Source organism: Muntiacus reevesi, chromosome 10, assembly GCF_963930625.1.
Source record: "Muntiacus reevesi chromosome 10, mMunRee1.1, whole genome shotgun sequence".
NCBI lineage: Eukaryota > Metazoa > Chordata > Mammalia > Artiodactyla > Cervidae > Muntiacus > Muntiacus reevesi.
The window spans coordinates 56,397,688-56,421,847 of NC_089258.1; the positions used below are offsets into that span (position 1 = coordinate 56,397,688).

General features: G+C 43.4%; 1 protein-coding gene across 8 annotated transcripts in view; it reads left to right on the plus strand.

Annotated features, from left to right (window-relative positions):
- STOX2 (storkhead box 2) overlaps positions 1-22,686 on the plus strand; it is a 195,440-nt gene extending 172,754 nt beyond the window's left edge. For 7 of the 8 annotated variants that reach the window (XM_065947576.1, XM_065947577.1, XM_065947583.1 and 4 more), the window contains 3 exons: positions 2,991-3,143; positions 8,822-11,087; positions 16,262-22,686. In XM_065947576.1, coding sequence (XP_065803648.1) covers positions 2,991-3,143; positions 8,822-11,087; positions 16,262-16,457 — 2,615 coding nt within the window. In that variant the 3' untranslated portion in view covers positions 16,458-22,686. Of the gene's footprint in view, positions 1-2,990; positions 3,144-8,821; positions 11,088-11,249; positions 11,299-16,261 lie in introns of all 8 variants that reach the window. The other variant, XM_065947579.1, reaches the window with a different exon arrangement.
- The last annotated feature ends 1,474 nt before the right edge of the window (positions 22,687-24,160 follow it).

The following is a 24,160-nucleotide window of genomic DNA, read 5'->3' on the forward strand; positions in this document are numbered from 1 at the left end:
GGGTGGGACCGGAGTGGGACATGCTTTATCTTAGTGCAGTATCAAAATAAAGATGATGTGGAAGAGTCATTCAGGGCATCCACATTTCATTTGGTTCTCTATCCTGAGTTTAAAGTCATTCCACATATTCAGCCTTATCGTGAAACTGAGCTTTTTCAATATAAATGTGTTTCAGAGACACTTAAGGCTCCCTTGCCTCTTACAGTTTGGCTGCAAAGAAATTAACTGAGAAGACTGCCAAACATTTGACCTTTGCTAGTTAACTAAGTAATTTCTGCTAAAAGCATAAGGACTGGCATGACCTAAACTAGTTGGTTTTGCTAGTGGTTACTCCTTTTTTTACAGAAAGCTCAAGTTCCCTTTTACCTATGCAAAATCAGAAAATAGACAGACATGCATTTAAAAGAAAATATGTAGTATTTTTGGATCTTTAGTCTTCGGTGAAGTCCTTAATTATGATAGGCAAATTCTGGGAGGGGTTAACCTCCCAAACGATACACCGATACACTTGGAAGGCGCTTTGATCTCCCCACCCTTTGTCAGCTGACCCCATTGTCCTTTTCATCTGACTTATCAAATCACCCCATGTGGCCAGCCTAGCAAATCATCAAGAAACCTGCCTCACTGCTCTCATCCTCCTCTGTGGAAGGTGGAAGGAGAGAGAAGAATGCACAGGAGAGATCATTAGAGTATCTACGACTGAGGTATGGGGCCACGGGTTTGAACATCAGTCGCTCCAAACGCCGCCCACCCCCCCCACTCCACTGCATCTCACCACCACCAGTCATTCATCTCTCACACAGAAGCCTTCAGAATAAGGTTGTGTTTGAATGAAGGGTACAACAGTCTTTGGAAGACTTAAATACAGTCTTCTAGGCAGTGGCAAGCTTGCCCACGGAGATGGTCCCGACCCACACGATTCTGTCATTTTTGAGTCATTGATATGAACTCAGCTTCACTAGCCAGTGAGTGAAACTCACATCCTGAGTAACAGCCCGAAATTCCATCTTCCAGCTTCTGCCCACCGCTACCCGGCCAGATATTAGCAAGAATCTCTCCGAGATCTATCTGTCTGTCTGTGAGCCTTACATGCCACAGGCCCTGGCAGTTCGTGGGTTCAGTTCCTGGTTTCTGCTGGTTTTTATCTCCACTGGCCACCTGCGATTCTGGACCTGGGCACTCCCCCTCTGGTTGTAGGGGAAATATCTCCCTCTTCTCAGACTGGTCTCTCAAAAGAGTGGGGCCACAGCAGAGCTGATTGGAGCCCCGAGGGATGCTGGGGAGAGGGGAGCACTGAGCCAAGCTGGGCTTGGGGACGAGGTTGGGGGGGGGTCAGGCTTCAGCCTTTGACCCTGGGGTCCCACCGATCCATCTGGTGCACCTGTTAGACCTACCCTCTCACCTGCTGGTTTTCATCCCCAGGCGCTGTTGCCTGGTTTCATCCATCAAACCATCCGGTCCATCAAAGCAGGGTTCACATTCTTTCCCAAAGGCCCTCGAGACTCCTCCCCACCCCAATCAAGCTAGAGGTCGTGTCTGGACACAGGAGGGGTTCACCCCAGAGGCCCCAGACACCGCAGGGCAGTGGCGGGGGATTGTTCCTTGGCACAGGGTGGCCTGAGTCCAGTTTTGGTGCGTCAGAGTGATTTATAACAAGGTGAAATCCTACTTGGAAGCAGAGGAGAGATTATGTAAATCCATGTGAGAAAGGCGCTTCAAAGCTCACAGATACACTGCTGAGAGCCTCACCCCCTTTCTGAACGGCCTTTCTCAAGCGAGACCTTAGAGAACCCCAGGTAGGAACAGGTGGCCCCCAGATGTCAGGAGGGATTTCCCTGCCCCCTACCTCTCCCTCTGTGGGGGGCTCCCCTGCCTGCCCCCAGAAGCCTCTCTGGGGAACGCTGGGGATCCTTTCTCGGAGCACGACTTGAAAATCACACTGTGATGAGAGATTGCAGCAAGGGAGGCAGTTACATGCCCCGAATGTTCCCACCTCCCCGAGAGCCACGTGGGGCCCCTCGCTGCTGGCTCTGCACCCTGCCCCGCCTGCTCTTCCAGATCCAAATGTGTGCAGGAGGCCACAGGCCCTGCTGGATGGTAGGCCCGTCCTCCACGTGGCCACCGGCGTGTCTTCCTGAAATTCACATCTGACTCTCTCACTCCTTGAATTCCCTCATAGGACGAAGCCCTTGGGCACTCAGTTCTTTGCTCATGGTTGTCCCTCCATACCTGTCCGCCTTCTCTGCAGCTCCCCAGAAGATAGCCCCGCACCTCGCAGGCTTGCTGGCATCCTCCCACTTCAGCCCCAGATTCAGGCTGCATGACCTCGGGAAAACCTTCTCTCACTTCCTGCTTGTCAGTCCCATCCTCACCTCCAGGGGTGTACGTCACCCTCCTCCTCTGCCCCAGATTATTGTTCAGCCTTCTGCATAGGGAACTTTCTGTCTGTCTGTCTCCTCCACTTAAATAGAAACTCCTTGAGGGCAGAGATGTTGGTGGGAGGGGGCTTATTCACTCTCCCAGGTGCATCTCAAGCCCCCTGAAGATGCTAATGTGCAGAGGGCACCCAGAGTTTGAATGAATGAATCTTCAAGGTACCACAAGTGCACTTATTGAGATGTGAATGACAGTTATTAAACAAATCAGCTCCAAGTTGAAAAAAAAAAACCAGATCATTGGAAAAAAGCTTCACAGTTGCACACCTTTCAGTAGTAAGTCTATTCCAACGAGAGCTCAGGTTTTAAAGGCAAGTTTCCTTTGTGGAGGCAGCTGAGGCTTCCGCTGTTCTGGGCACATCTTTCCACCTGAGTGCCCGTGGCTGTGGCAATAACGTGTTTCAGGGTTGAGGGTTGATTGTATTCTCAGCATGGAATAGGTGAGAGTCACGGGAGGGGGGTGTATGGGTGTGGGTGTGAAGGTGTGTGTGTGTATATGTGTGACAAGTGGCTGGGTCTTAACGAACTGCTTACTTGGAAATTGTCTTTCTACAGGTGATGTATCACCAATCAGTATGTCTCCCATCAGTCAATCTCAGTTTATCCCACTTGGGGAAATCCTTTGCTTGGCCATTTCCGCAATGAACTCAGCCAGAAAACCTGTCACCCAAGAAGCACTGATGGAGCACCTGACCACCTGTTTCCCAGGTAACGGGAAAAGGGTGATGTACTTTCCAAATGGATGCGCACTCTGGCCGCCCTGGGGTTTATATGGACACTTCATCCCATGATTAAATTCAGTAGGAAAAAAAAGTCTTTGCCAAAACTGACCAGTAACTTTTAGCTCTGCAATTAAAAATCAAGGCATCAGTGTTACTTCAAAAGTAATTTGCCACCTTCGACTGTAATAATTTTTCATTGGCACCGAGGGCAAGAAACAAAATCAGAATCTGCGAAGAATTCTGTGAAAACTACCATAGTTCCATTTAACCTTTACAGCTCAAGTACGTGAGCATCTTGATTCACGGCAAGCTTTGTTTCCTGCCTGCTTTCCTTCTTTTCTTCCTTTATTATCTCCCTTCTTCTTTCTTTTCTTCCTTTGATTTTCTGCTTTTCTTTCGGTGTCATTTAAGCTATTTCAGAACGAACAATTTAGAAAGCTTAATACTCTTCAAATTCTATTTGAAAAATACATTTCAATGACAGTTCTACACCTTTGGAGGGATTTAACTATCATATTTATATTTCTGTTTTTTAAAGCTAAGACTATTTACTTTTTCATAGTTTACTATTTGAGATTGTAAAGTTTTGAAGTCTAACTGAATATTATTAAAATATTCAAACTTTTATTTTTAATGCATATGTTATAAGTAGGAAAAATAGTCTAGATTTTGACCTCTATTCCTGTTTTGGACATTCACATTCCAAATAGTTTTTAGTAAGAAGTCTTCTAGTGAAAATATCTATAGGCTGATATTTAAGCCGTTTTATCATGCTTCTGTATTGCTTGAATTTTTGAAAACAACTTTTATATACCAGTTTGCATTACAGAAATATGGATAGTTTTAAAAAGATCTGAAAAGAATAATTATTGCTTTTCATCTTTCTAAAAAGATCTGCCTACTATTATATGTAGGATGAATAAACAACAAAGTCATACTATATAGCACCAGAAACCATTCGGTCTCCTATGATAAACCATAATGGGAGTGAATATAAAAGAGAATATAAAAAACTATATATATATGTTTAACTAAATCACTTTGCTGTAGAGCAGGAATTAATGCAACATTGTAAATCAGCCAGACTTTAATTAAGAATAAGTAAATAGGTCTTCATCCCTCCAGAATGATCAGTTAAATTGGACCAGTACATGTTAAGTTGTTACACATGGATCTTCCTGGGAGGAAAGTGACCTTCAGGGGAATAAAATTAGACCTATTAAGACTGCTTATGGACTTGAAGTTGACTTTGGAGTTTGCTGAAGACTGTTGACGTTATCTATACTGTATTCTGTCTCCAATTCATCCCCTTAAATCGCTTCCTACTGAATTCTCCCTCAGCCAGTGCCCTTCACAAACACAAAGAAATCATCCCAAGAAACCCATTAAGTTTTCAGTCTAAAATTCTGACCGTACAGAACATGAACATGTGTGCTCTGTTCCAACAGTTGTCAGATTTGCAAGATTAAAGCAATATATGTCTAAATAACCTCCCATTGGCATGCGGTATATTTAAGTAGCTATTTTTGCTTTGGGAGATGGAAAGATACAGACAAGGAGAAAGGTCAGATTCCAGCCCTATTTTAATATAGAGCTTACCTTTGCTCTTGACACCAACAGAATCTGAACTCATGATGAACTTTGGGACTGGAATCTGGACGTGATGGAATATGCAAACCTTGACAGTCTCCATCACAGCCATCCCTTTACAAGTGAGCCCTACAGATTTCTAGTGGAACCCTGAACTTCATAGATAATTGGAAATATCTGTCATTATACTGGGGCTTAATAGTAACATAAAAATCATAGATATCAGTGACTTTCAGCTAAAGCTTTGAAAACTCCCAGTTAAATGTATAGAAAACGGATTGGACAGGGAATGTTTCTACTTGCTTTTTTTCCAATTAAACATTATTTGATTAATGTACTTGAAAATCCACATCAAAACTTTAGCTGTAAATTATCTCTGGAAACTCTTCTTATTCCTTCATTTGTGAACAATCAGAAAGCGTGTTCTTCCTGGTGAGTAGACATGATTACATTGTAGTCATGATTCCATGTAGTTTCCTGAGTTTTCTAAGATCAGCACTTGGAAGGCCTCCAATCAGCAGATTCTATAATACAATGAAATTTTTGTCTTATAGCTATAATAGCTATAGCTATTTTTGTTATAATAGCTGTCTTTATGAATGACCCTTCAGCTTTCCTTTATTGTAATAGCGTAATAAACTTGTCAATCATGAATTCTTCTAAATGAGGCTTACCGTTTTTTGAAAAACTTCTGTTAACAATGTTGGTCAAAAGTACGCTACCATGTAGGACAGAGTCAGTTTCAAATATGAGTTTGTCATCTGGGTGCTGTGGTTCACAGCTATAGTGGTCGTCATTTGTGAGACTCTAATGTGAATGAATAATGTCTTATCCTGAAAGTTGTATTCTATGTGGCTGATGCCCCCTGAAGTTGTTCAGCAGAACTAGAATAGTTCGTAGGGCTACTCACAGGGCATATAAGCCAAGTTGTTCCGCTTCTGTGCAAGCATTTTCTGTTGTGTGTTGGCTCTCACGAATTGCAAATATATGGCTTGGGTTACAACCCAATTCAGTTGCAACTCATTCTTGTTTTGAACAGAAACTATCATACAGTGTTTTAAAAATTTTTTGACATTATATCAGCCTTAATAACCAACATACATTTGCATAAAAATCAGCATACATTTCTCAAGAGGAGAGCCTTAAACAAAAAGGAAACCATGTTGCTCAAAAATTAAATGATTATGTTAAACAATACATCATTCAGAAGTAGTGTCAACCTTTTCTGCCTTGGTCATGAAGGGTGCCTTCTGAAGCATGCGTGTGTACTAAGTCGCTTCAGTCATCTTCAACTCTTTGCCACCCCATGAGCTGTAACCCGCCAGGCTCCTCTGTCCATGAGATTCTCCAGGCAAGAATACTGGAATGGGTAGCCATTCCCTTCTCCAGTGGGTCTTCCTGACCCAGAGGTGGAACTTGGAACTGTTATGTCTCTGAGTATGTAGGTTCCATCGTACATGGACTGTCTCCCCTTGAGAACTGCAGGCCATTTCTAGTGTTTTTGTATTTTACTTTCATAGTTTTGGAAGGACTGGGGGAGCCTAAACTTCTCAGCGTACCCAGTTATTCTTGGCGGTTACACAGTGTTCTTTGGTGGTAATCGGAGTTTCTATAGGTCCTGACCCAAAGTTGAGACTACTGATAGCTAATATTTGTGAGCACTCCCTGTGTCAGGCACTATTCTACATGCATTAAACTCATTTAAACTCACAGCATCCCTCTGAAAATAGGTACTATTGCCGTCCTGCTTCCCTGGTGGCCCAGACAGTAGAGAATCTGCCTGCAGTGCGGGAGACCTGGGTTCTATTCCCGGATCAGGAAGATCCCTGGAGAAGGGAAAGGCTACCCACTCCAGTATTCTTGCCTGGAGAATCCCATGGACAGAGGAGCCTGGTGGGGTGTCGTGCATGGGGTTGCAAAGAGTTGGACGTGACTGAGCAACTAGGCACACACAGAGTATTATTGTCCACATTTTGATGACAGTAAGTCAAAGCTCAGAGTGGTTAAGCAAGCTGCCTCAGCTGTAGCAGTTCTCTAGAGCAGTCTTAACAAAGTACAGACATCTATTGTCTTACAATTCTGGATGCTACAACTCCAAGATCAACATATCGGTAGGGTTGGTTGGTGTTTTCTGAGGGTTGTGAGAGAAGAATCTGTCCCAGCCTCAAACTGGGGCTAGTTGTTATCTGCCTGCTACCAGTTCCTCTTCTCATTGTGATATCTCTGTGTCTACATTTCCCCTTTGTAGAAGGACGCCAGACATAGTGCGTCAGGGCTCACTCTAACGACCTCATTTTAACTTGGTTATCTCTCTAAAGACCCCATGTCCAAATAAAGTAACATTCTAGGCTACTGGGGATTAGGACTTATATATGAATATGGGGGGCAGGAGGACTCACACTTAATTCAGCCAGTAACATCAGCTACCAGTGGCGAAGCTGGAGTTTGGATCCTTGCAGTCTGACCCAAGAGCACAAGCTTTCAGTCTCCCCTGAAATTGCCATTTTTGTGGGTCAGACACAGTTGAATATTGCCAGGATGATTCCACCTGACCTATTTCCAAATGATGTCATTCAGGTCAGTCTTAGAAATATGATCACCCTTGATTTGTCTGGCACTGAAGAAGGGAGAACATTAAAGAAATTAAGTAAACATGCTACAGGCTGGAGAATTTATACTCTCTTAAGAACGTATATTCTTAATTGTCTCTTAAGGTAGTCAGCACTTAAATGTGCACACAAAACTCTGAAAACAGTCACTGTTCAAGAGTATCTGGGATTTTCTTCTGGAAAATCTATTCTAACGAATACAACAATTTGAGACTCCGTGGTCAGATGGATGTAAGAGCCTCTAAACTTTCACTGGTGTATTTATGAGAGCTCTCTGACTATGAATTTGAAAAATTCATTTTGTTGCCACCTTCCTTTTGCTGGCTTATGACAAGAAGGAGGAAGGTCTCACCTAAATATCACCAGTGCTGTAATCACATTCAAATTTGAAGATGATGATTTCAGAATTGGAGAGTACATCCTAAACAATGGTCAAGTCTAGTTGCCCTTTTATAAATAATTTATAAAATTAAGTTTATTAAATAAACTTAATCTTGGAATGAGAGTATGGAGCAGCTTCAAGTGTATGTGGTAGCCTCTACATATTTTAGATTTCTTTTTAATATCAAGATGGCACTCTTAACCCTGATTTCCTAGTTGCTTTTATTCAGTCTTTTCTGTAAACTTACAATATATTGAAAATGTTTTTTTCTTCATTTAAGGATATTCTGTCTTTGGGACATCCCTGGCAGTCCAGTAGTTAGGACTCCGCACGTCCATTGCAGGGGGTCTCAGGTTCGATCCCCGGTAGGCAAACTAAAATCCCTCATGCCATGCAGAGCAGCCAAAAAAAAATTCTGTCTTGAACAGTTCAGTTCAGTAAAGGTTTATAACAACAGTAGCCACCTAACTCCATCTAGCATCCGTTTCTCTCTTCCCAGCTTTTGTCTTTTCCTGTTCTGTTGGTAGTACAATTCCGTAAGGATTATCAGAGAAAACCAGGATTCATGTTAAACGTGGTAAACACCTCTGAATCCTGTTTAGTTGCTGTATGATGATACTTAGAAGCTGGGCAAAATTAACAGGATTCTCTCTTAGTCTATGTGGACTGCTGTAACAAAATACCATGGACTGGGCTGCTGAAACAACAGACATTTCTCTCTCACAATTCTGGGACTGGAAAATCCAAGATAAAGGCACCTGCAGATTTGGTGTCTGGTGAGAGCCTCCTTCCTGATTTGCAGACAGCCATACCCTCACATCACGGGGAGAGAGCTCTAGTCTCTTCTTCCTCTCCTCATAAAGGCACATCATGGAGGCTGCAAGTTCATGACCTCATCTGAACCTAATCACCTCCCCCAAACTCCCACCTCTTAGTAGCATCGCCCTGGGGATTAGGGCTTGAACATGGGGATTGGTTTGGGGGGGGGGGGGCACCACTCAGTCCATAAGCAGACTCAAAACACTCCAGAATCAACCGCACCCCGCTCCTTCCGTTCTCATGAGTTGTGTGCTTTGGTTTCAGGTGTTCCCACCCCAAGCCAAGAAATTCTCCGGCACACGCTGAACACGCTGGTCCGGGAGAGGAAGATCTACCCGACCCCTGATGGCTACTTCATCGTCACCCCACAGACTTATTTCATAACTCCTTCCCTCATAAGAACTAACAGTAAATGGTACCATCTGGACGAGAGGATACCTGACCGGTCTCAGTGTACCTCTCCCCAGCCGGGGACCCTCACGCCCTCTGCCTCAGGCTGCGTCAGGGAAAGAACGTTGCCCAGGAACCACTGCGACTCCTGCCACTGCTGCAGGGAAGACGTGCATGGTATGCACGCGGCCACCCTGCAGAGGAAGCCTGCCAAGGACTGCAAAGACCCTTACTGCCCTCCTTCTTTCTGCCAGGTGCCAGCCACTGAAAAGAGCAAAAGTACTGTCAACTTCTCCTACAAAACGGAAACCCTGTCCAAACCGAAGGACGGCGAAAAGCAGTCCAAGAAATTCGGGCTCAAGTTATTCCGGCTCAGCTTTAAGAAGGACAAGACCAAGCAGCTAGCCAACTTCTCTGCTCAGTTCCCTCCTGAAGAGTGGCCCCTGCGAGACGAGGACACGCCGACCACCATCCCTCGGGAGGTGGAGATGGAGATCATCAGGCGTATTAACCCGGACTTGACCGTGGAAAACGTCATGCGGCACACTGCGCTGATGAAGAAGCTTGAAGAAGAGAAGGCCCACCGGAGTAAAGCCGGGTCCTCCGCCCATCACAGCGGAAGAAGTAAAAAGAGCCGGACTCACCGCAAGTCCCACGGGAAGTCTCGGTCGCACAGCAAGACGCGAGTGTCCAAGGGAGACCCATCCGATGGTTCCCATCTGGATATCCCGGGTGACAGGGAGTATGACTTTTGCGACCCTCTTATCAGGGCCCCCCGGGAGGGCTGCTTCATCATTGAGCACAAAGGGGATAACTTCATCATGCATAGCAACCCGAACGTGATTGAGTCTCATTTCCCCATGACCCCGGAATGGGATGTGTCTGGGGAACTGGCCAAAAGGAGGACTGAGATGCCTTTTCCTGAACCTTCCAGGGGAAGCTCCCACTCGAAAGTGCACCGAAGCCACAGCCATACCCAGGACCGAAGGTCCAGGAACGAGAGATCCAACAAGGCCAAGGAGAGGTCCAGATCGATGGATAACTCCAAAGGCCCTCTGGGTGCTTCTTCTCTGGGGACGCCTGAAGACCTGGCCGAAGGCTGTAGCCAAGATGACCAGACCCCCAGCCAATCCTACATTGATGACAGTACTTTAAGGCCTGCACAGACTGTCGGTCATCAAAGGGCTCACGTTTCCTCTGCAAGCTATAAAGAGGTGTGTATTCCAGAAATAGTCAGTGGCAGCAAGGAACCACCCAGCGCTTGTAGCCTCTTGGAGCCAGGCAAAGCGCCCGAGAGTTTGCCATCCTTTGGTGAACTCAACTCTTGTCCAACAAAGACGGCTGCAGATGACTATTTCCAGTGCAACACCTCCAGCGAGACGGTGCTCACGGCGCCGTCACCTCTGGGAAAGAACAAAGAGGACCATGACACTCTGACCCTGGCGGAAGGGGTGAAAAAGCTGCCGCTGTCGGACAGGCAGGCCTCTCATTCCTCCAGGGAGCCTGCGGGACACAAGGAGGAGTCACCGAAGGGGCCGGGCGGGGGCCCAGTCACTCCAGGCTCCGTAGTCGAAGGCCTTGCCAACGGACGCCTCATCCAGCATCATGGTGCCGAGCCCAGCACCCTGGACAAGAGGAAAGAGATATTCAGCAAAGACACACTGTTCAAACCTCTTCACAGCACCTTGTCTGTAAACAGCTATCACAAATCAACCCTGTCCCTCCTCAAATCGCACCCGAAGACCCCTGCCGACACACTGCCAGGCCGATGCGAGAAACCGGAGCCGTCCCTGGGGACCTCGGCCGCCCCCACCCTGCCGGCCTCCCAGCGTCAGCCGGAGTCCGTGGGGAACCAGGAGGCCTCTTTCGACTATTACAACGTGTCTGATGATGACGAGTCTGAGGAAGGGGCCAACAAGAACACGGAGGAGGAGAAAAACAGAGATGATGTAGGGACCATGCAATGGCTTCTGGAGAGGGAGAAGGAAAGAGACTTGCAGAGGAAATTTGAGAAGAACCTCACCCTGCTCGCCCCAAAGGAAGCCGACAGCAGCAGCAACCAGAGGGCCACCCACTCGGCTCGTCTAGACAGCATGGACAGCAGCAGCATCACGGTGGATAGTGGATTCAACTCCCCACGGTAGGGAGAGGCGTCTGCGTGCACACACATACGTCCACCGGGGCCTGGGGCTTTATGCAGATTAACTCAAAGAGGTTCTAATTTCAGTCTCAGTTCTGTGAAAGAGGGTGAAGAATTGTGTGAGTTGTATTGTTAACAGCCTGTTTCTGACTTCTTTTTCAGGAATTGAAACAAATGTTTCTGCAGCTGTAGAGATCACCAATCTGGACTGGTGGGTTGGCTCCTTCCCGTCCAATCTAAGACCAACATTTCCCAAGTATTTCGATGTTGATATTGCCACCACGCTGATAAAGGAAGGGTTGTTGGTTGTTTTTTTGTTTTTTTTTTCTTTAAGTCCTTCAAAAAATAGTTGCTTTTTGAGTAAAATGAGTAGTCAGTGTGAGGGTGGGAGGTAGGAGTTGGGAATAACTTGATTGACTCAGAGATAGGGAATCCCATCTAGTGAGAGTATAATAGCTCATCTCACAACCGCTGCAGCGGATCTAGAAGCTTGTTATCATCTCAACCCTGACTTTCTATGCAGCCTGCACCTCTTTCTCTCATACACCTTCCTCTCACCACTCAAAAGTCTGCAGGCACATGGGACTGGTCCTGTCCCAGGAAGACGGGGGGGCCTGTGCTCCGTTAGATCAGAATGCATGCCGGCACTTTCTTTTCTCCTTCTGCAGAATGGGCACTGTGTATGCACGCCGATCGTGCTGCCTTCTTTTTGGGAGGTGCTGGTAATTCAGCAGAGGGCTAACAGCTGAGTATGCAGTGCCCAGTGGCCGCAGCCAGGGCACTGAAGTGGTTCAGGGGGTTAGGAAGCAAAAGGGAGTCTATGCCACTTTCCTTTTTTTCTCCTTAATTCTTCCTTCTCTTCCACAAGCGACTTGGGACCTGACTCTCCTTCTGAATTCTACTCCAGATTGGTGACTCTGAGATGCAGAAATACTGTTGAGAGATTGACATCTCCCGTTAGTTGTGATTCCCAACTTTTTAGAGTGTTTTGTATTTGAACAAGTCCAAGATATGAATATGTATTTCTTATATTTATTTTAATTATTAAGAATTAAAATTAGTTGCATTGTAATCCTTTGACTCTGTCTCTGGATAATTTGGAGACAGAGCATCCCAAAACCAGAACTGGGAATCATTCACCTGTTTGTCCCGTGTTAGACCTTGGTTATTTCTTAAAGGGCTAGTTCTTTATTACCATTATTATTATTGTCAAGTAACATTTCTTTTCCAAGTTAACATGTGTGGAAGTCTGATATCTAAACAAACCACAGAGATGGCACCCTGGTTAACGTGGAAGCCAGGAGCTCCATGTCTCCTCTGCCCACCTTCAGGGACCTTAAAACCTGAGGGGGCCATGACACTCAGTCTCCAGACTACTGGCCTGTTAAATGACTTTGCTAAGAAATAATTTTTGCTAAATGTTTTGTTATCCCAAATGACATCTTAATTTATATACCAATTGTTTTATATATTCTTTTCTCTCTGCTTCCCTTTTCTACTTTCATTTTTCCTCTTGATTTCCTAGTAGGGGATAGCAGATAAGCATAACTAAAAGTCTGCCATTGGTGGTAGACGTTCACTACCATTGCTTATGGAAGGTGTGGGTTATTGCCTGGACCTCCTGCTCTGCTATTTCTTATTCTATGGGCTCTCCCTGCTCGATGCCTCTCCACACCAGTTTCCAGCTCTTCACGGGGCACTCTTGGCCACTAGACCTCCACGGAGGGAAAACCACAGTGCTCCAGAGATAGTTGCAAGGGGGACATTGAGAGTTTAGTGGGTTCTGACTCAAAACCTGACCACTGCATAATATTGAGAGTTTTTTTGTATGGGGGCAGGTTAACAGAAATGTTCATGTAATTGTTGAACCAGTCTCTCCACAGAATATATTTTATTATCTCTAAATTAGGAGTACAGATTATGGAATTGATGAACAGGATCATTTCTTGAACAAAGCTTATTGCATTGCTTTAATAGTGTACTCAGGGTCAAATGTGCTGTCCTGATAGGTTATCCTAAGGAGACGGTCTTCACTCAGGAGCTATCTGCCCTCTCTTTTTAGGTAGGATTTTCTTTATGGGAATATGTAGATCACCCACAAATGTCATGCAGTTAGAGAATCTACAGAACAATTCCTGATCATACCCCTTTTGTTTTTCATATCCTTTGGTTAGAACCTGGGTGACAAACTTATTTTCGATGTTTATTTTTAAATTATATTTCCCCTCTACTTCGATAAATTTACTCAGTTACCTTTCCGATGCATGAGGATTGTCTATGAAGGAGAATATTTGAGTTACAGGGAGTTTTACTCTCCAGCGTAAGGAGTCTTTTAGCCAAATAGCACTGTCATGCTGACAAGGCTCCACCGTTACAGATACAGGAATCTGCAGGGGGCCATTTGTTCAGATCTTTCCGTGAACGAGCTCAGTGAGCAACAGAGGTCCAACCTGCGCCCCCAGCCCACTCCCCCTGCAAAAAAAAGGCGATCTCCACACTGTCGAGTCTTCAGGGCTGACTCAGAAGTCGTGTTCGGCCACATTTCCAAAATTCTTTAGTCCCCTTTAGTCAGGAAGGTCCCCGGGAGAAGGGAATGGCAACCCACTCCAGTATTCTCGCCTGGGAAATCTCACGGACAGGGGATCCTGCCGGGCTACAGTCCGTGGGGTCGCAAAGAGTCGAACAAGACTGAGCGACTAACACTTTCACTTCAAAGTGCGTTGAGCGAAGAAAACAAGGTCGAAATTTAAACTCTGCTGTGAGATCGAATATTGCAAATGAAGAATCCTGTCTTGCAAAGCCTGCTGTTCCAGAGTTAAGGCTGAAAACCTGTTGATAAACAAAATATGAGAATCCGAGGGCCAGGCCGCCCAGCACGTGTCTGATGTGTCCTGTGCTGTCCAAGTGCGGGCCCAAGGGGAGCGCATGCAGGACGCGGAACAGCGGGGCCTCTCGGTTCAGTTCTGCTGCCTATAAAATTCTGAGATTTTATTTTTAAGATTGCACTCCATTAGCTCTCTTTAAAAAAAAATGTGACATTTTAAACGTGAGGACTGTTGTTACTGCTCACCCTCCATCTCCATAAGTTGTTTCATCATCATATCCACAGCCTTCCATTTGACTGTCAAACACTGTACACAGTGTCACAGTAGTAATGAGATATATCCTTTGGAGACACTGGAATGCCCCATTCTGCTTATCACTATTAACATGTTGGCCGTGGTCAAAGGTAGTCCGAGGAATCTTAGAGCACGTGTAGCTCCCACCTTAGGCCATCTGTTGCAATGATGTGTGTTGACGGTACCTGACATGCAGTAGGGACTTGATAAGTTAACTTCCCACCTCAAAAACTGGTTTAAAAGTGGATTCCTTGGACCTCAAAATGCAGTTTCCCATAGAGGGAAAAAAAAGTCACTAGTAATACATAGATTCCCAAGCCTACCCACGGAGACTGATTTTTTTCATGAGATGCCAGACGTACACCAGAAATAACTCCCCGCATTTGTCTAGCTTTTGCGTGTACAGATCTTTCCTGGTTGCTTATTTCTTCTTGAGTCACTCACTGAGTAGGTACAGCATGTAACTCGCCCTGCTTTAAAGATGAGGAAGCCAAATACCCTAAAAAGTTACTACTGTGATTACAAATGAAACCGAAGGAGCGTGTCACGACCTCTCTGGGGTTCTGCATGTTTATTGTCCTTTTTCCTTCCTCCACCTGACTCTCAGTTGTAGTCCTGGAAAAACACTGATGGATTTTCTTAGAGGAGGTGTAAAGCAGGTAAGTAGGTAAGTCTAGAGTTTTCCATCACTTTAGTGATGATATTTCGGAGTATTCCTTAGATATGCCCGGATTGACCATAAGCATCATGAAAGAACTTGATTTACCTCTATGGAGGTATGAACCCTCTGGAGGTACCCTCTGCAGTCAGGAAGCATCCAGTTGTCTTTTTTGGTAGTCGGTGAACAGACTCCCTTTTAAACAACTAACTCTTGGTTTTTTGTTGAGAAGCAAGCTTAAGGCCACAAAGGGTCAGAATGCAATGCCCTGTCAGGCATGGCTGCCAAGGTGTAATGCTCAGACAGACTGGCTGTGAGTTTTAGATGAGGATGAAAGCCAGGTGGTGAGGATGCCCACTGGGTAGTTTGACTTTAACTCAGTGATGGGGACCAACATGTCAGAATATTTTATAAACCTTGAATCTATCCAATAGGGTGGATGTTTTGAGCATCGTATGCTTCCTTCTACCTCTTTGTGAGCTGGTAAGTTTTGTTATCACCGTTTTGAGGACCTGGAACACAAAAACTCACTCAGTTCCCATCAGTCAGGCCAAGTCATCTTATTTCTGTCATCGTCCTACACATTTGACATGTTAAATGTTATACACCTCTTGGGATAATAAAATAGATTTAAGTATTTCTAAATTAGAAAAAAGAGAAATCGAAATACTGAAAGCTTTTAAATCACCTCTAAAGATTCCTTTAAAAAATTAAATATTTCTACCAAAGTGGAAGAAGGGAGGAAATAAATGTAAATAGAGAAAACCTTAGATTCCTTATCTGGAAATAGAATATACATAAACTAAAGTGTTATGTATTTGAAACAGAATATGACGTCATTATGTATTTTAAACAGAGGTATGACGTCTTTAAAAAAGAATGTTATTCCCATCACTGCTGCAAATTGGCTAGTGTCCTGCTTGAAGTTCACCTCCAGAGTCAAAAATCTACTAAGCAAGAAAGAAAACAGAATCATTAGTATAAAAGTATGCAGTTGATTCAGGAGCAATTCTCTCCATGAATTTTGAGCCTGAAATGAAATCATTACCTATGTATAATTTACGGACTGGTCTTTTTAAAAAAGGAACATGAGAGCCATCTATCACGTCAGATTTTGAAGGCGTTTCCTTGAATATGAAAGTCTAGGGAAGGCATATATTTAGCTGTATGAAAACCCTTTACTCAGCGTGCTGCTGATGATAACATGTCTTGTGAAAAGCTTCTGGAGTCCAAGTTGCCGGAGCATATGTGAATAATCACTATGAGATGCTATATACATGACATGATAAACCGCCAGAGGAAATCCATTAACTCCATCATTTGCTCTTCCTCTAGGGCTCAATATATAATTATTTATGTTAAAAACCAAACCAAACAAAACCTTTTTACTCTTGTAGCACTCGGGAGAGCCTGGCTTCCAACACATCAAGCATTGTTGAAAGTAACCGTCGTCAGAACCCTACCTGGAGCCCGGCCCACGGTGGAGCTGGCCCGGCCTTCAGTTTCCGAGCAAGTACGGACCCCCCCACCAACGAAGCTGAGAAATTACAGAAACCTTCCAACTGCTTGCAAGCTTCTGTTACTAGTGTGTGATAGTCATCCTGCCTCCGATCTCCCGTCTCGTTCGATACAGCCAAGTTTACGACACTGTGGCTGGTGTTTACATCTTTGGAAAGACAAGCATCTCAACGGCAGTTTTTGTGTTGACTTAAACTGTGCTGCTAAGTAGGCTAGGGCAAAAAACAACAACCGAAAAATCTTTATTTCAGAGTATTGCTTTTCACATTTATGGCTCTGTAGCAACAAGAATAGCAGTAGGGTGATATGTACACTTTTGCTTCACTAATTGTAACTGAGCACACATATGGAAGTCTAGACACTGTAAGTGTAATATGCATTTTCGATGTCTTGCAGTTGCCAAGTCCATTCTAAAATGCCACAGATGCGTGTTGCTCCCAGTCTGTGACCAGATGGTGCCACAGAACTGATCCTTGACACTTCCAAAAGAAAAAAAAAAAAAAAGATAACTAAGCCACCACAAAATGTCAAATGCAAGGGTCTACCTTGAGGGAAATTGATGCCAGAATGACTAAAAGGGACCCCAGCCCTTTGTGTGTGAATCATTGAGGCCCCGGTCATTTTGCACTGTGAGTTTTTTTGACACAATTTTGTAGAGGAGCCCACGGAAGTGTGTCAGAAGGGGTCGTGATCCAAACACTGGGAGTGTTTGTTTTCGGGATTTTGTTTTTTAAGTGTCACAGATGCTTGTCTGATATGTTTAACCTTCCATCATCACAAACAGGAATATAGGCCTTTGATTCTGAAATGGACAAAGGAAGGGTCCCCCAGCCTGGCTGGGGCACAGCGCTGAGCAATGGGAGAGGTAATGCGGACTTTTAAAAAGGTGTTCATCAGATAGTGAAGGAAGAGCATTTCTTCCTTGTGAGACTTAAGGGTGATGCTATCTTACTATCAGAGATAAATGGTAATTAGTTTGTTTAAAAGCAAAATGTTCTTTGTGATACAAATGAAGACTATGGCCTGGGGACGTTATTCTTTCTAATGGAAGGACATAAATCTATTTTATGTAGTTTTAAATAGAATGCCTAAATTAGGCTGTGGGAGATAATTTTTAGTGGTTATAGGAAAGAGCAAATTTAGGGAGAGTTGAACTTCAGGCCTTTTATTCCTGGGAAGATATCTATAGAGAAAACTTTAAAATACTTTTTCATTAGAAATATACATGTGCCCATGTAATTAACACCAGAATGTGATCATTCTGCAAGTGTGGTGGAACCCTAACTGTACGCCCCCTAAATTTATCAGAATAACAATTATGCATACATGAACTATGCCAGAGTAATGTTTACAGATACTTTGTAACCAATTTCAGGAGGCATTTTTAGGTGGATGTATAGTATAGTTTTTAGCCCAACTTATTTCAGGATGGTTTGTTAATTACATTTTGCTTTGGTTTACAATGTCATGATGACTACAGAGAAGGTTCTCAGAAACAAAGGGATTACAAATAATCAAGATTCAGTTCTCTAGGGAAGAGATGTCTCAAAAGTTCCCATGTCTCATTTTAGGAGAACCATGGAATAAATCTGTAGATAATGGAAATTTATTTGCAAAAGAATTTCATTTGATACCAGTAAATGGTCTGACCAAAAGTTTTATTTAGCTGAGTGGCATGTGATGTTTGGAGCCATATACCACAAAATAAATACCCCAAAATAAATCTAAAATATTTTCACCTCGGATTTCAGGAATTGGCATAAATTGGCGAAACACTCCTGCTTCAGTATTAGGTTGAGTCATTAGCCATCTGTTTAAAGAGTAGAGTCTTTAAATAGACACAGTTGGGCTGTTTCTTGAAACATTTAGAGACTCATGCTTTTTCAGATAGCTGGAAGTTTTGTTGGGTCAAACTGGACTCGTCAAGTTTAGTATAGTTTCCTTTCTTTGTGCTTATAGTGAAACGTGAGCACGTTTCTTGGCAAACTCCCACACCTTTAAAATGCTTCTGTCGTTGGCATTCAATCTCCTGCTTTATTCCCTCCAAGGCATGCCTTGATTGCTCAGAAATGCACTCTTGTCTCACTGCTTAAATTTGTCCAGAAGGAATGATGACGTATCCAATAGATTATACACAGAGTCTGTGTCCTTGGGGACTTGTATACCACACAGTTACTAAATTCTTCTGTCTAAATTCTCTTTTTCTCACCCCTAAACCTACCCTCCAGCGTGAATCATACAATCAGTTCATAAATAATAGAACCATTGAAACAATACATCAGCCTCTAGTTGATCCTCCTAAAGTAGCCATTAGAATAATCAAATACTGTGTGAACAGGAAAGAAAAGCATTACCTTTAAAGAGAAGCTTTAAAATATGAATTTATCAATATTTCACAAGAAATAGGTTTACAGAAGACATTTGAATAAAATGTGTACACTCTTTGCCCGATGCTATGGGGTACATGATTTAGGGAAGAAAAAAAAAAAAAAAACTCCCTTAGACCAGCAGCCATTAGCATAGAAACGATGGACTTCAAGGAGGATATGGTGTGAGCAGACGTTCCATGCAGATACATGCCCGTCTGAATCGAATTGGGATGCCTGAATGAATGGGGGAGAAGAGGGGGCTGGAAGCACGTTACGAGTGTGACCCCAGATGGTCTGCGGTGATGTTCTCAGTAACCCGCTCCAAGCTTTGCCAGCTTCTTTTTCCTCCGGTGAAACGATCGCTTTGTGGCCACGGCTGCTTACCTAGACTTCACTTAGAGTTTATCAACTGAAAGGTTTACAAAACTGAATCTGGTTGAATCTCTGTGTAGTGAGTGTTCAACTTTAAAGGGTCAACCCATCTGTCGGCATTTTGCACACTTATGTATTATTATGATACAGCATATTACTTTATGGTAATTTTTATTTTTACATATAACTACCTCCATAAATTTGATGAAGCGGCCGCAGTGCGTTCAAGTGTATTGTTCGGAAAAGCAAAGTTGACAATGTTCTTAACCATTAGGCCATGGCATTCTCTGTGTGTGTCAGTGGTTGCCTATGTGGACTTGTGACTGTCTCATTGCCATGGTTTTTCTTTGATGGCATTATCTCACTCTCAGCTGTAAACCCATCTCTCTTCTTTCCCATAGAAAGCACTTGATTTTGTTATGAATGAAAAGTTTAAATTTCTTGTCTCCCCTACCCCTGCCCCCACCTCATTCCTGCTAAGAGCTCTCTCTGGCCAAGAGCCAGTTGGTAAACATAATTTAGCAAGCTATTTACTCCTATGAAAATCTGATTTGAATTCTAGGTTTTCGGTCATAAGACACACCAGAAATTTGGACTGTCGACTTTGAAGCACTTTGGGCCTCTCTGCCTTCACTTGCATGCTACCGTATCGAGCCCAGACTTCATTGGAATTAAAAGAGCTGTGCTTTATATCCACAACTTCCGTTCCATAATTTGTATTTCATTTTATATATTTTGCACATCTCAGGGGACCTTCATAAGCATATGAAAGGGGGGGGTGCCATCAAATAGAGAAAACGGGAAAAGCTAAAGGAGGACTCGCTGGTGAAAGTAATAAATGACTGCTTCTCTGATGTTGTGAAGTTCCAAGTTCAGGAAGCATCCAGTGAAAGTTAATCTGGAATCACAATGATCTGAACACCAGCTGTTCCTCAGTCTCCCTTTTTCATAATCCAACCAGCGTTTCTAAAATGTAAGTTTAAATTATATTGCAGTCACTATGGGGAGGGAAAAAAAAAAAAAAAACCTGTTCAGCAGCAATGAAAGCATGTTTGTTTTTTAGGTTGGCACAGCTTTGTAAAATTCTACCCAGGACAAACCACTTATCACCACAAAGTGTACTTGAAAATAAAGTTTTTAACTTAAATGATAGGCGTATTGCTCACCATACAGTAGTGATCTTGATTTGAAAAGCCTCACAATTTATAACATGGGCAGCATTTGGAGCTTGATTAAAAACCAACAACCTGCAAGCACTCCGCACATTCATTTGGGGATCTCAAAGTGCTTCCAAAGCATTCGGATTCACAGTTCACAATGCAGGTCCTATCTGTAATACCCGTACTTGAACAAACAGGAGTGACATAAGATTACCCAGAAACACAGTGGCAGCTATCAGTGATCTATTTTCTATCTGTTTGATAGACCATCATGAGAAATCACGAAATACAATGCTATTTTTCTGATGTGTGCTAATAAAGTCAAAGAAAACAAATACAACTTGACACCTTTGTCCATTTTCATTCAAAAAGTTCAGGGTGTTGGGAATTGGACAAAAAACAAAAAAAGCCGCTCAGATGCCCTTGGGGTCCGAAGTAGATCTGGATTGCACACGATTGTTTACAGTTTCCTATTGGGCTTCTCTAAATCCCGTGCTAAAATACCATCTTTCAGGAACATGACTACCCCTGGCAGTGGGAGGTGCTGATACAGAAACTTTCACTAAAAAAAAACTTTTATCGAGTCCTCTCCACAGTGCTTCTCAGCACAACTGAAATTCAGTATACTGAGCCCTAATCCGAAGAATCCGGAGTTGCCAGGGAAGCTGATCTAGTTCCAAGTGGGTTTTTTTTTTTTTTTTTTTAAATCTCAGATTAGGAGATAAAAGATCCTGGTCGAGGACCTTCTCCGTTTATCACAGGCCAGTCACAGAACCAGCTCGCAGCGCGCCGTTGGGCAACAGCGGTCCCCGCGGAAGTGATCCTTTCCTTCCCCCGCCTCCAACTCTCCACCACCCCACCCCAGGTCTCTTAGAACCCCACCATCCTCAAATTTCTGCACACACTGAGGGCTTGAGGAAGCTAGGACACAGGAAAAATGGAGGCAAAAGCCATGGAAGACATTGCTTTGCTCTGGGTTAGTAAAATACAGACAGGAAAGAGATTATCATCAGTCTTATCTTTGCCAAGTAAGATAAAGGAATCAGCCATCACTCTGTCAACTCTCCCAGAAGGTTTTACAGTATTCCGGATACATCCAATCTTTTCCCATAGATTTCTTTTATTCGGGAGAGGTTTCATAAATTAGATCTATGAGAAAACTCACTACTCTATTTCCTGGGGTGTTGGAAATAGACACTGGCGTCTCCCCGATGGAGTTCATCTCCGCGTCTTTTACAGCACCATCCCAGCCATGGCTCCTCTCATGCTAGACTGTGTTTTTACAGTTGTTCTAGGACTTACAGTGGCTGGTTTGCAAGGTTCAGAATTCTACAAGGCTCGAGGGGGACTAAACCTTCTTCTGATGATTGTATATTACCAGTTACAGGGCTTTCTTTGCTCCTTGCTGCCCTCAAACGTGAACATACGCACACACACGCCCTGCCAATGAGGAAGGGGATGGTTTCCCAGGTGAGGTGGCCATAACCCTGGACAAGGGTAAGGCTAGAAGCTTGTTTGGTCCACATACAGCTGCCTCCCTCCTTGCCCAGAGCCTGGTTTTGACATGCCTGTTTCCTTGCGCCCCGCCTCCCAAAAGAGGTACCAAACCCGAGATCTGAGGTCTCCAGCACGAATCCTCTGCAGTTATACAGAATCCATCCTGGCGTATACACACACAGCTCCTCACCTGCCTTTGGTCCCGGTTCACCCTCCCTGCCTCCTCCCCACTTAGATCCCGATACACCTCCAGGGTTTCTACATCGGAAGGATAAAGCAGTGTGTGCCACATACAAGGACGGGTCAGGCATAGAGCTGCCCTAGGGTCAGCTTCATGTAAGTATTGACAGCTACAAATTAAGGTCCTTAGAGTAGTTGACATAGATACAACTGTCTAGAGGAGAATTAAATTTCAACGTTCAGTTTAAAGGGATCACAATTCTGCAGGTTATCTTTCTCCGAGTGACTGAATGTGACTATTGCATTAGGATAAATGAATTAAGAAGTGCAAGTGGGATTTACTGTATGTTAGAAAGGAATTTTGCAGCCAAGACTGCCTTGAATAAAATGTGTTTGCACTGAAAAAAAAAAATTTTAAATTACTTGGTCTCTGGTTGCTGTAAAGGTCATCCAAGATGGATGTTCTGTTTATATTGTATAGTATTTCATATGAAATAATTACAGTTCATGAAATGTCTTCCCTAATGTTACTGATTTATAACAGCACATTTGTAACATGGTTTTTATCGTGTCAGTGTACCATATTGTAAATGATGATTACTTGTCATGCTTAGTATAATAACTTAAAAGAAAAAAAAAGCACAGGGATTTTTGTAAGTCTATATTTGAAAGTCCCTCCATATGGTAATATTGTGTTCATGTTGTTTATGTAGTGTTGTGTGAAATATCCATTTTGGATTGTGTTACTTTTTAAGATATTAAATAACATTTGGTTATATGTCTAAGTGGATTTTTTTTTTTTTTGGTACTTGAGAAAAAAAATACCTTACGTGAGACCACTTTATTTCTCTCCTCAATTAATATTACATCATAGCAAAAATTTATTGCACAATCTTGGTTATTAGAGCTTTTGAAATAAAACAACAGAAAATGGAAATTCCTGATCAACATCTTTTCCAGGAATGTTTAAAAAGATCCCATTTTTAGCCAGCTACTCAAATTTAAAACCGAGCGAGGCTTATAGAGGCACATAATTAAGTTTTCTAAATGAAATTATAAAGTAATGTGGTCAGTTTGTTTTGTTATCACTCGTATCATAGCTTCTACCCCCGAATGAGTGTGGTTCCCCTATCCAGCACACACTCGGAAGCTATCCACATACTCCAGGGAGGCCTTTTTGTACCGGTTTTGAATGCCTCCGTATTTAACTGCCTTCAGAATCTATTATCCATTCCTCTGACTCTCCTCAGTGGTGACAAAACTTTGTCCTGGGAGAACGGACCTCCTTTTTTCAAACCAAAAGTGACCTGCTGTCGAGCAAATGATGGAGCTGGGAAACAACATTATTAGTCAAAAACAATATGGAGCTGTAAAGTCTAGCCTAATTATCTTGTGAAGGCGATACCCAAAGCAGACTTCCCAAAAGTGTTCTGAACAATGACAGAGCCATTTGGGCAAGTGTGGAAAACCTAAGGGGACTCCTTTGAAGGACAAGCCTTATTTTTAGTTGTCTAAGTTTGTCTATACAGACACTTCATTTTTCAAGCATGTAATAGGGGAAACAAGAATACCAGAAGTACATTGTGAATTTTATGCTAGGAGCAAAAACCTCTGTGCTGGAGGAAAGGTAATTTTTTGCTTTCAGAACCTTCCAGTGAACTGGACACAGGAGGAAATGTACTGACTTACCAAGAAGGTGGAGGCAGGATTCTGACTCCTCTGAGAGAATGGTCGCAGTTCATAAAAATCTGTTCTTTCGGAAGGAAATGGTATGGTTTTAACTTATTTTTAAGTGTTTAGAGTGGTGTGTTTTTTCCTCCATAAGGAAAATCCAGAGTCCTCGATATTTGTCATCTCCGCTCTTGCAGCTGTGAAATCAAGAGCTGCTGAATAATAAAAAGAAGTTATTCACCTGACTTTCATAATTTATTTGACTGTGAAACCTTACCCCTACTGTGGGAATACCTGGATTTAGTGACATTCCCCCTCTTGGAGCTCCGTGGCTCCAGACTCTTCCTGTAAAGCAAATAGCTAGTCATCCAACCCATGGGGTAAGTGTGTGTGATGAATGTTCACACAGCGTAACACACTGCGCGGGAATTGCAAGAAAAAACAAGTCATCTGCATGCATGATAGCCTGGGTGAGGTCTGGGGTGAATCTTCTCAAAAGCAGTGCGTTAGAAGTATGATGGTCAAAGGG